Source organism: Colletes latitarsis, chromosome 10 (genome assembly GCF_051014445.1).
Source record: "Colletes latitarsis isolate SP2378_abdomen chromosome 10, iyColLati1, whole genome shotgun sequence".
Lineage (NCBI taxonomy): Eukaryota > Metazoa > Arthropoda > Insecta > Hymenoptera > Colletidae > Colletes > Colletes latitarsis.
This window is the reverse complement of record NC_135143.1, coordinates 21606362-21619098: the sequence shown is the minus strand read 5'-3', so window position 1 is coordinate 21619098 and position 12737 is coordinate 21606362. Positions and strand designations below refer to the sequence as shown.

Genomic DNA, 12737 nt, shown 5'->3' with positions numbered 1-12737 from the left:
TGCCATATTTTCTGGAACACTGTAATGTCTACGATCGAAATTGATTTTATTTAAAAGATAGTAGAGTAAAAGGAAGAAAGGAATGAAGGAAGAAGGTTTTTCCTTGGAAGAAAAATAAAATAGATACAAGCATTAAAAGGAGTTACGCACAACTCTTGTAACAATCGTATGTTATTTTATATTCTCGAAGTATAAAAACAATGTTAAAAAAAATATAAACAACGATTTTTAAGTTTTCCTTTACAAGAACGGTGCATTTTTGTTACGATAAGAATATAACAATAAATCGATGAATTTATTCATATCTGTGATTCAAAGTTAATAATGCATTCTTTTAAATATTAAAAAATAAAAAAACACAGTTTCTACAACGTAACAGAAATAATAGGTGAATGATGGATACAATTGTGTGAGTTGTATTATTCCATATAATTAATAGTATTTATATTACAAGATTTTATCAACTTGTTCAAATATGTAACTATGGTACAAAATTTAACATATTCAAAGTGTAGCAAAGTCAAGGAATGTTGTTCTTATTGTAGTTATAGTTTACATTTAGATTTTGTTCATGCATACAAATGGACACCTATGAATATGTCAGTCTTTTCTGAAGCACCTCAATTATTAATGACTATTTTAGCCAAATATAATAGTCATATATAAATTAGACATTAAACAGATTATAAACAGAAAGAAATTATTTGCTATTTCTTGAATATGTTACCTGACTTTCTTCTTTGATATCACTTAAGTTCAAATTATACTCGAAAGAAAAATATCACATCCCATAAGATATTTTATTAGAATATATGGTGATCGAAAGAAATATGTAATTGATTACAAAATCATTTGATTGCATGTATTCGTTGACGCTGAATCATGATATGTATAATATGTGAAATTTAGTTAAATTTACTTCAGATGAATTTTAATAATAAAAATACTATGCTTATCGTTGCTAGGAAATTAATTGTAGACCTAGAAGCAGCGCTTTGAACCGTCATTAAACCCTCACATGGCGTTACCCGTAAAATAAAATTAAATATAGAGTCTACAATGTTTGCTGGTGTTGGGTCTGAACATTTTTCCAGTTCATACACGATACAAGTTTTAAGAGTAGAAACGTCCCTGTACATAAACATTTAATACAATTTGATGTATAAACACAATTCAAAAGTTTAAATCAATGTACATAGCTTAATATTTACGTACGCGCATTCCTTAGGTCCAAGAATAATAGATGGAAGGCTGTCCAATCCTCCTAGAAGTCTATTATTAGAATCCATAGGGGGTAAGTAATTTCCAAATGTAGTATTGACACAATTTTCAATTTCTTGTTGCTTTGATTGCAAACATTCTGGTCCATCAGCAGATATAAAAACTGTAAATAATACGAATTTTATTTAATTAAGTTCTGAAAGTTGTTGGTAATATATGTACAAATGTTTTAATATTTGTCACGTACGGGCAATACGATCTCCTTCCTTGAAGCATATAAAACTGAGGAGAGAGTCAGTGATATTTTGAATGATTTTCTTATTTTCCCTTTCTTTTGGTTCCAAACAAGGTTCTATGGCTGCTGTAAAGTTGCTCACACACTTCTTAAGGATAGGAGTTCTGCGGCAGTAATTTTTGAACACAATATCCAAATCTCCAGTAGGTTTATATTTTTCCATTTCTTCTTGTAGTACCGTAATGTTGACGAATGATTTAAGGCACTGCATTATCTCATCCTTGGCACGATCAGCATTTTCAAATGCACCATCTCCTCCATTTTTATCGCATTTTTGTTTGAATAAGTTTTTTGCCTCATTAAGTTCTGGAATCGCGGATGTATTCAAATTCTCTACAACTGAGATCACTGATGCGTTACTATTGTTTAAATCTATGACATTTGAAACTTTGTTTAACACTGTGTCTACAATAGGTTCATTTCCTTGCGAATTGGTGTGCCCAAGGAGACCTGAAATAAAAATAGAAATTCAAATTAATTCGATTTATGACATTGATGGATTAAACAAAATAAATAAAACCACGACGAAATATTTTTTTCTAAGTTAAGGTAATTGTTGAAAGACAAATTATCGATGACCCTCTGGTACACGGATTTAAAAATTAATTTAATAAAACGTCTTGTACACGAATGAAAATTAGACTACAAAAGATTAAGGTCTACGTATATAACCTCTAGCTGCCTTTTTACGGCTTGAGCTTAAAATGTCGAAGCTCTACAGATCGGTTTTAAAATCTGTTAGTACGCATCGACAAAGGCGAAAAAAAGCACGTCACTGTAATTGCAAATTATCTTTTCTTCTGTCTATATATTTTTCAAGGACAAATCTAATTTTGCTTCGTATTGAAAAATCCTATTTAGGTTTAATCGAAATGTGATTTTTGCTCGTATCTACATATACAGTTTCTGCTTTGTTTTTATGAGTAAGCTGCAAAGTATATCATAGAATCTATAGCTAAAAGGCTCAACATGAATCATAAATTCTAATACGCAAACTTAGTAGCACGGACATCAATATATTATGCTTACTGTACGTCATTACATACGCATAAGAATTTTTATCTTTATTTCGTTTGTTTTCTACGAAAAATAATTGAATAAATTCAAATGTATGTACACAGTAACTAAAGGGTACAAAGTACGGAAGTTAAATCGATATGTATTCGTCACACGTGTATCATAATGATAAGAGTCAAGCCGGCGGAAAGAAAGAATTCAGTAATCGATGATAACAATTGTTACTCGATACTAATACGAGATTTATACATGAAATAATTGTCACAATGAACAATTAAGGCCCAAATCGATTTTAATCGTCTGTCGAATCGACAATTCGATATTTCGATGGTGGACTTGATGCCTCAACAATGACGACTCTGATCGATTATGCGAATACGATCGAAGGTCGCTAGCATTTCTTGATCGCATATCGACTACGATTTAAGTTTAGCATAGCGCCCTCAGCAAAACAATGCCAGGATTCTTTAAAAAGGCACATACACAAGAAACGAATGTCGCGTTGCAAATCGAATCTGATTATACACGTAACGCATAGCCAGTCCTTGGCATTCAAACCTAAGCCACCGGTATTATAAATTATTCCTAACACAAGCTTCGAAAGCTACTGAATTTTTAAGGTACGATTTTGTACATGCAATTATCTTACGAGCATCGAATTCTTTGACCATCTGTCTCTTTCTCTTTCGTTCACATACACAGCTCCCTTTGTTGTTTTACATGCGCTACGCGTCATGAATCATCGTTACAGATTCTATCAACGTGTAGAAAACAAAAATGAAGGACCATCTACGTTTCCGAACGTAAAAACAGGTCGTCGAACTTACCGCAAAGAAACACTACGGCCGTGACTGTCGAGTATTTGGTCATTTCCAATTTTTTCTTTTCACAAAGCACCACGTTCGGGCGTAAAGTATCGTGGATTCTTTTCAACGTCGAAACTGCTGTGCCTGCGAAGTATCTTCGCAGGAAATATGCACGTACACGACACGAACGAGATGGAAATGCACCTTCAGTTACGCATCACGATTACTGTCGTGTTGGCTTTATACGTTCGTGCTGACACTGTTTGTTATGAGAGGCGTACAGCAATGTGTCAACGTTGCTCGGAAAATCGGTGAAAGGGAGAAGAACGAAAACGAAAGAGCGAGACGTGAATCGAGAAGCAGAGGACAGAACGACACTCCGTGAACATGCATGAACGACACTCCGATACTGAAGCTACTGGGCGCGTGCGCTCAACTTATATAAACTTCATGTATGCTCCCTTCTACCCTCAGCCTTAGTTCCCGTGCTCTAATTTCATGTGGATTATGTTAAATACCTCAAAGTTTCGAATTTCTGCGGATTTCCGACGTTTTAAATTTGTCTTGTCGGAAAGACTTATTGAAATAGGTTAAATTGCAGAGAAAAGTGAAACCGTTTTTTTTTAGCTTGAAAGATACGAGTTTGGAATTGAATGCAATAGCGATTTAATGGGCTCGTAAATGATGAAACTTACAGGTATCAGAATAATTTGAAAATAGAAAAGAAAGTTACGAATTATTCATTTAATAAAAATATATAATATTAATTTGAAAAATATTTTACCATGATTTTCCTACAGTACAGTGGTTAGTATCTTCGTCTGGAACGCGGGAGACCGAAGTTTGATTCTTCGTTACGGAATTTTAATTTTTGTCAAATTTTTAAATTATTTCTTTTTTAAACTATCGACTTTGGTAATTACTTTTCGTCTCGGTGGAATGCCAAGGACCTCAAGTTCATTATTCCTTTATTTCGTTTCAAGACGACGAATTCTCAAGAGTTCGCGTTTGCGACACATCTGTTTTTTATTATGTTCTTTTGAAGAGTTGACCCTCCGACAACGGATTGCGGAAGACGATATACAGTAAATCACAAAACTATTGGCACAGACAACAAGTTCAGACATATACTTTAAGAAAATGAATTGAAATGAAAATGATACTTCAAACTTCTAGACCAGAGTGCCCCTTTAAGTGCTTAACAATCATCTTTTGTTTATATGTTGTGTAGGAAACCTATAAGAGCATATGTAGGGTTCGATAAGATAAGCCACATAAGGATTGCAGGTTTTGTTTCTGCCCGCGTTGCTACTCCGATAACGTAACCAATTAGAAATTACTTTGACATTTTTCCATTTGCAAGGTTTCAAAAAAATTTCGTTGATACTCGACGATACAAATTTTGTAGCTTAAGAAATACTTTTTAGCACATACAATCAGTCACGAAATTCTTTGTAAACTGAGATACGAAGTATAGTAAACCTAGTGCGAATACTTTTGTGACTGACTGTATATGCATATGCATATGAAATAACGTCTATTTATTAAATGTTTACTTAATATCAAAATCAGTTCCTCGAGGAAGTATACATGACAGTTTCTTACCATTTTGCAATCTGTAGCTTCATACTAATATAAGCGGCTGAAGTACTTACAGGTGTTACTTCCGGTGGGTGATTTTCGAATTCTAGTCAACTAAGCAAGCGACCGCATATGGATTTGAAACGTCATGTCCAAGATAAGTGACTTGCTTTTTGAAAAAAGCATTTATTTCGATTCATAACAAGATTCCTTTTTTTTTAATCTTCGTAACTATTAGCGACATTATTATATCATCTAAATAAGCAACGCTGGCCGTGCATAACAGAAATGAATAATAATACGTCTTACGAAATACATACTCGATGTTTGCTATTTAACGGTTCAAGAGCGACTCTATAAAACAACAGACGCAGAATAAAATTTATAAGATGTATGAATTTTCAAATTTTTACAACTTTGCAAATTTGTAAATTTCTCTTAAATTTGTAAATTGATAAAGTTCTTTAAAAATTTGTTACTTATAGTAGAAGTACATGTCTTATGTAAGTATTTTTCAATAACGATGTTCTGTTTTTCAGTGTCTGTAATTATTGGCTTGTCCATATTGTAATCATTTGTTAATGAAGTTGCGCTTATACCAATCGTAAGATCTGTTATTATTTCGTAACTGGTTGCTATAGTTAGCATTACGCTTTTCTGTCTTCGCGACATTTAGAATACCTCGTGAATAGTTCATTCTACTAATCACGTAATATTATATGTAGATGCTAAATAGTAACCAATTCGCAATTGATTAGACTTAACGATTTAATTATATTTTTTCAGTCTTTTGATGAAATGTTATACATATGTCGGACGTTGCAAAGATGAAATCTTGATCCAAAATACGCTATAGAAACATTAAAGCATTGTGACGAACATACATATATGACGGTATGGGCATCAGATTCCTTTGAAGGCTATTTATATAAAATTATCGGAGCTATGTCCTGTGAACTGGAATTTGTACTTTTGACCACCAAAACGTGTCCGTACTCCTAAATCAACGGGCAAGGTCCGTAGATAACAGAACCGTTTCGAAATGAAAGATCCTGCATCAGGGGGCAAAGTCCGTTAATGGAAAAGATCGTGTGCAGGATATCCGAAGAGTAAAGTCCGATTGTGACGCGGTTAGCAGCATAAATAAAAAAAGAAAAGAAGGTAACATTGTACTAGACGCATAACATTGTTTTTTATTTTATTGTATACACTGTTTCGCGTAAATTTATTTTACAAAAAACATATTCATATGACTGCAACATACCAAGATGTACTATACAGTAGATTTTGTTTTTCCCCTATTTCTAAATGTAATGTTAATCTAAATGTAATCTATACATTTAAACATTATATAATAGTTCATTTTATAGGTTATCTTACGAATGTAGTCTATATTATGTCTTTACATTCTTGTGATTATATATCAATAGCAAGAAGCATCGGTGGTTCAGTGGTAGAATGCTCGCCTGCCACGCGGGCGGCCCGGGTTCGATTCCCGGCCGATGCAATTTCTTTTTTTATTTTTGTTTTAACATTTTTATTTTATATTCACGGTTAAGATCACATATTTTTATTAATAGATAGACGAATCGATGTACCGATGAAGTATCACACCAGCGATGTAAGTTATATCAACAACACGCATGGTGTAATACTTGTTTTTTCTCTATTCGTCGTTACATTTGTTATAAGGCTCGACATAACAATTACGGGCAAAAAAGAGATTACGTAAACAGAATGAATGTCGAGACGATGCGAAATTCGCATAAAAAATATGCATTTTGCATACGAGTTAAGATTTATCCGTCACACATAATAATCATCGTTTTCAAAGGAGCATTACCTCTCCTTGAATGATATTCCAATACTCTAATTACGGTTAATATCTACGTATTAAAGTCAACGATATTGCGAACAGTATAAGAAAATGAGAAGTATCTAACATTCCTGAAGATGCTTAATAAAATAATTTAGTGCTTGTCAGGCAGTATAATCACATACGAGGTATACAAGTAGACCTTACACTTTATGGACTTTCGTGGCTCAAAATGTAAGTTAATGATTGGTGAATGTATATCATACCGAAGCGTCAATCGCCAAATTTCAATTGTAAAGCATTCAAAGCCTATACACTCTTAGATTTTACAAAACTTTAGGCAGTATAAATTTTCTTTTATATCTCGAGCAGCAATTCTAAATTTGTAGCCATTAGCTCGATGTCCACGATGAAAAACTTTTCATCATATACCAGGTCTCACCACGTGGAGGTTGCTGCGAGTCGAGACCCGAAGAGAGATGGATGGAATCCAAGTTCCATCTATCTCCCTTTTACATTCTTAGAAACTAGATTACTAAACTAGAGAGATAGAAGGAAGTAGAGTTCCTTCGATCTTCTGGTTTAGTTATGTCAAGCAATTATTTCGTTTAAAGGGAGCAAGTGAATTAAATAAAATCAATTTTTCGTCAAACGGTACTCAAAGATAAACAAATAAATTTTGGATGGGTAAAATAAGAGAGGGGGGAGATTTAAACACTTCTTACCACTGGTCAGCAAGTGGTCACCATTGGTCAATAGTGGTCAGTAGTGGTTCCCATTGATACACCTTCCCCGGAGTCTGTCACAAGACTGAGAAATTTTGGTCAAAGCAGTCCCACATATGCCTCGTGTAAGATGATGGAAGAGTGGGGAGAGCAATGTTAGTCATCTCAACTGTCCGTTCGATGTTCCGACAAATTATTTCGCGAAAAATTAATATATACTTAAACTGATAGGTCCTTTCATTATTTCTATATAACATATTGTTTAATTCTTTTCCCTGATATAAATGAATCAAAATAGTGGCGATTTAATAAATATCACTTTGAATGTTTATTAATTCATTTATTATGTAATGTCATGTGAACGATTAATAATAATACATATTACTTTAGTAGCAAAATTTTTAAATACATGTGGAAATGTATGCTATTATCATTTATGTAAAACTAAGAGAAACTAAGAAAATTTCGCAGATATGAAAATATAGACGATAGTAATGTTTAATTGAATAATTCTAGCACAGCTGAATTAGCTGTTCCGTTAATGAATTAATTACTTGGGTGAAATTAATCGTATGATACCCAACTCTGAACCGTACAGTTTTCATTCCGTTAAAAAACAAAAGAATTCCTGTAATTTCATTTTCTGTCCCATTTCCTCCTGTGTTCATTTACCTAGATCGTTATACTTAATTTTGTTATACCAATCGAAAGATTCGACATATTGTTTGCGATTTTGAGTACGATAGATCGTACGTCCATTGCATATGTGTATTTATACTATTGTACAACTATATAATACGTTTTCACTGCATTGGACCCTGTAACCAACTTTTGTTCCTTAGATACTATACACATATCGTAATTTATAAATCTGTATTTATACATATGTATATGTATACTTGGTGGTAATGAAAGTGTGATACTTTTTTTCAGGATCGATTTCTCGCGCGAAGAGAAATCGAAGAGGCCATTAATATTTTGTAATCTGTAGCTTTGTTATCGAGATATAAAAGTTAAAGTTTATTGGAATATTTTCCTGTTAGCATTATTCATAGCTCGGTTACTTAATCGTGCCACACATGCACGCATTGTATATGATACTCAAACTTCAATGTGCCAAAATGTATTTATCGTGGTACACGCAATAGTTATATTCATACTAATCAAAGTGCTATTTTGCTTTTTTGTTACAGGTTAACAGAACGGTTGTAATCTTGCACAGCGTTAGACCACTTATCTTTATATACTTACATTTAATCACACATAGCATACGTAATTCTCATTATTTTCAGTTGAAGACAATAATATATATACATAAAATAGTAATGAATATGTGTTCTAAAAATCATATAACAAAGTTTTACGGTATTTTGCAATAAGTTCCCGGCAAGGATATAAAATTTAACTTTCTAAACCAGAATACCCTCTTAACTGTTCAACTCTCTACTCCGTGTACACTGCATTTTTCCGCAAACACGAATTTAGCCGGGCATCTAAGAGTATAACTGAATATAAAATTTGTATTGTATGTTTAGGTATTTTTCAGACTACCGTTCGACAACAGAGTCTCGTTTATACAGAATTATTTCTTTTATGTTCTTTTTCTTGCAGGTTGCTTTAATCGTTAGATAATTTAGTATAATTACCCGCGCAAAAACTGAGCCTTAAAGCGAAGTTGTGATCGTTAATTGTTAGATACGAAAAACCTTGTGACACAAGAGAATGAATCGTGTCCACTGTTTGCAAATCAATATGTCATTATTGGTCACACTGAACTTCAGGTGTACGATATTACATGCTGTCAGTTTGCAAAACGTTGGACACGACCGAGCTAGGGAAGCCACGTGGTATGTTCTTCGAACGTTGGCATTGGCCATGAACGCCTGACGTCCTTCGCAAAGCCAATAATTCTGTGTTATGTAACAGCAACCGAATAGATATTATGTCGTAGCTAAATGCTATAAGAAACCTACGTCTTTTGTAGGACGACGTACCGGTGGTTCATTCAGAGTTTGTAAGCGTTGCGCATCATTAGATCGAAATACGCATCGTGATCGATACTAGCGCTAATCGCACTATAATAATTCATAAACTCCTCCTTGGTGACCTGTAATCAACGTATAAACAGTTATTTTTTAGATGAAAACGGTTACTTATTACTTTATATAGCAGCGTTATTTAAACTGGAGGGTACTACCCTTACGAGGGGTGTCTTATAATACAAGGGGAGTACGAAAGAAAATTATTAGTACAAAAAAATATTTCTAACTTAAGGTAGCTAATATCAAATATAATTCATACTATATTTTCATGATAAATGTTTTTTAAAAATAATCCTAATATTTCGATCAACAGCAATTTAACATTTGCTACGCGTCTTTGAAGCGATCGAGAACCTCTGCTATAGAGTAGAACGGTATGAGTCATTCTAAAGTGATCTAAATCCACTTACAATGCCGTCTCTTGTGTTGTTCTGCTCGAAATTACCTAGGAACTTGTTCAATATGCTCTCCTCGCTTTCTTCTCCGCTTATGTAACGAGGATGACATTTAACGTTGTACACGCCTTTCAGATCGTCGCACGTGATTAACCCGTCGCCAGATTTGTCCAGTTTTTGGAAAGCTTGATCTACCACGTTCCTGCGGCTTTGGGACATCGGAGGCTGCATAACCATTTCACCAATCAGAACGAAAGCTTCACGAAACGTAGCGAACGGAATCTACGTACCCTTATGGCGACGATGAATTCATCGACGCTGATGTTTCCATCGTCGTCGGTGTCGATTTTATTGAAAATCTCTTGAATTTCATCTTCCGAGACATCCAGACCGGCTTCCTCCAAGCCTTTCGTGAACTCTTCAAGATTTAGCTTCTTATTGCCATCATCGTCCATGATACGAAACGCTCTGCAAACGGACGATTATATGAGTTAACTTGCTTTTGAGCATTCCATATTAGGAGATACGAGAGCGACAAACGATTTAACATATAATTAAAAATTCCAGTCGTCTGAATCATTCGTCTGTTACGATCGAGAAAAGAGGTCACGCTAAAACGCTGCCCGAAATTTCTATAAATTCAGCAGATGTTTTCGTGAAATCTTATAATTATACTGCATTAATAAAACGTTGTTTACATACGGAATCTGTTTGTTTGACGAAAAAAATACCAGTGAAGCGAGTTTGACTATTCACAGTACAATCTACTTCCTATAGAACCTTCCTGAGCTTATACAGAAAGGAAATTATATTTCACACACTTAGCAATCCATATTACAGCATGCACTTTATAAAACATATACGAGAATCGTTTGTCGTTCTATAGCGAAGAAAAAAGAAAAATAAGAAAATAAATTTTCAACTTACCTACCCAGTCCGAGGATGCCATTGGCGCCTCTGGCCAGGCAGAGCAAGCGAAGTTTCTCTATGGAATCCGTGGTTGTGTGTACGGCCCGTTGGGCCTTATTGATCATCTCAGTCTGTTGCCTTGTTGTTGCGCTCTGCGGTCTGTAGAAGAACATCCCTGGAAAGAGAAACTTGCGCTTGACTCACGTGACAGTTGTGACTCAGGTATCCGAGAAAAGAAGGGGGAATCGAGATAAGATAATTATCTCTCTACGTACAACTTAAACAAACATTGATACGATACGCAAGATTAAATCTTTCGCTATTTCAGGCAATTGATGCAGCTATAAACAGGACTTGAGAAGGTTCCGAAAATAATTATCACAAAACATTTTGATCGGAGAACCAGTTTAAGTTAAGTTCTTAAATCTTATTAATCTTTTCGAGATATTTGTAAACTAAAGTTAAGTGAGTTACATCACGTGTAGAAAAATTATTTTATAATTTTCATCAAAATCATACCAGTATTAAGTCCTTGGTTTCTAGGAGGCCCTGCTTGTACCAAACATGATTATCGTGTCGTTTCCTTTTTGGAAAGTCGCTTGAAACTGCAACTCATTGTGTTAGTGGAATTGGGTGCCATTTTATTTAATTGCAAGGCGCGGCAAATTGCCTGTCTTCGTTAACCGGTGCCACCCACGCGCAGTTACTTAATTAAATGGAGGCAAAGTGTGGAAAATTGGTTCGGATAGAGTATGGTGGCGGGAAAATATTGAACCAGTTTGGACGTAATTTCGCATCGACTTAGCACTTCGCTGATCGATCAGGAACAGTCGGCGTTACGTGCTGGCCGCAAGTACGCGCAAATCGGCTCCATTAATTATTTAGAAATTCAACGGTAGAGCGGAAATAATAATCAAAGAGCTTGAAGACTAACGTGTAATGAGGCTCGATTATACAAATCGTCATGTTGGTTTGAAACTTAAATAAACAACTATAGCGTCGATTTATTGATCGCACTAATCAACAGATTGCAAACAATAATTTATATTCTTTACGATTAAGCTATCTTCCTATTTATTTATGTATATTGAACTAATTGCTCTCATTATCAGTTCATGATTTGATAATAGTGAGAATTTTAGTACAAGAAACAATATTGCTTTGTTGCGTCCTGGATCTGTTAATTGAGCACATCGATAAGGTTTACCTAACAGATTCTACCTTAGATACTATTAATCGTTTGAACATTCATTTATTTAGCGTGAAGGATTGATAGTATTAATGTGTTCGAACCAATTATGTACTATAAAACTATCTCGTTCGTTAAACGAATAATAGGATCACGTTTAGATAAGCCTTACTGATAAGTTTAACCAACATGTCTACGACGAATCATTTTTATAGAAAAACTTCAGATGGCATACTGCTATCACTCGAATTTTTTAAAATATTGAGTTACACACATTGTATAAGCCTTTGAGATTAATAAAGTAGATCATGCCTTATATCATTTTATTTATCCACACTTACCTTGACTTCCAGGAAGCGAGGCTCGAACCGTTTGCACCGGTTCCGTAAAAATAAATCGTGCCAGAGCAACTAGTAAGGTTCAGAAAAAAGATGCGTGACACGTCTGAAGAAGACCGGAAGGCGAGTGACGATACGGGGATCCTTTGACGCGGCTATTCGCATTCTATAGGGCGACACACACATTTGGTCGCTCACATGAACGAAGACACTAGCCTGAAAACGAGGTGTGTTCGACGTATACAATGTCCGTACAATAGTCTGTACAACGTATCCATAACGACCGACTAGTCACAACACGTGTATCAGCAAAAAATTCACGCGTGATCAATCGCTGATACCGATTTCCTGTCGAAGGACATCAAAGAATAGGACGATATCTACTAAGGCAGGTCCCTATAAA

The 12737-nt window shown here is 34.7% G+C and overlaps 2 protein-coding genes and 1 non-coding gene across 5 annotated transcripts; 1 reads left to right on the top strand and 2 right to left on the bottom strand.

The window, feature by feature from the left end:
• Positions 1-153: 153 nt before the first annotated feature.
• LOC143346613 (27 kDa hemolymph protein-like) lies at positions 154-3766 on the bottom strand. Its single transcript, XM_076774866.1, has 4 exons — positions 3361-3766; positions 1469-1966; positions 1216-1384; positions 154-1131 (listed from the first exon to the last, which is right to left on the bottom strand). Exons 1-4 carry the CDS (start codon positions 3401-3403, stop codon positions 921-923), a joined length of 921 nt encoding a protein of 306 aa, XP_076630981.1. The 5' UTR covers positions 3404-3766; the 3' UTR covers positions 154-920.
• A 2590-nt stretch (positions 3767-6356) lies between these two features.
• On the top strand, positions 6357-6427 carry Trnag-gcc (transfer RNA glycine (anticodon GCC)). Its single transcript has one exon. It is a non-coding gene; the product is annotated as a tRNA-Gly (tRNA).
• Positions 6428-7788: 1361 nt separating this feature from the next.
• Positions 7789-12485, bottom strand: LOC143346648 (calcyphosin-like protein). Of its 3 annotated transcripts, none has more exons than XM_076774957.1 (6): positions 12338-12472; positions 11327-11356; positions 10826-10982; positions 10189-10366; positions 9914-10123; positions 7789-9568 (listed from the first exon to the last, which is right to left on the bottom strand). In XM_076774957.1, the coding sequence occupies exons 3-6, from the start codon at positions 10978-10980 to the stop codon at positions 9467-9469; spliced, it is 645 nt and encodes a 214-aa protein (XP_076631072.1). In that variant the 5' UTR covers positions 10981-10982; positions 11327-11356; positions 12338-12472; the 3' UTR covers positions 7789-9466. The 3 variants fall into 3 exon arrangements, with proteins under 3 accessions (XP_076631072.1, XP_076631074.1, XP_076631075.1); XM_076774959.1 differs by having other exon boundaries at positions 11327-11412; positions 12338-12463; XM_076774960.1 differs by lacking the exon at positions 11327-11356 and having other exon boundaries at positions 10826-10966; positions 12338-12485.
• Between the last annotated feature and the right edge of the window lie 252 nt (positions 12486-12737).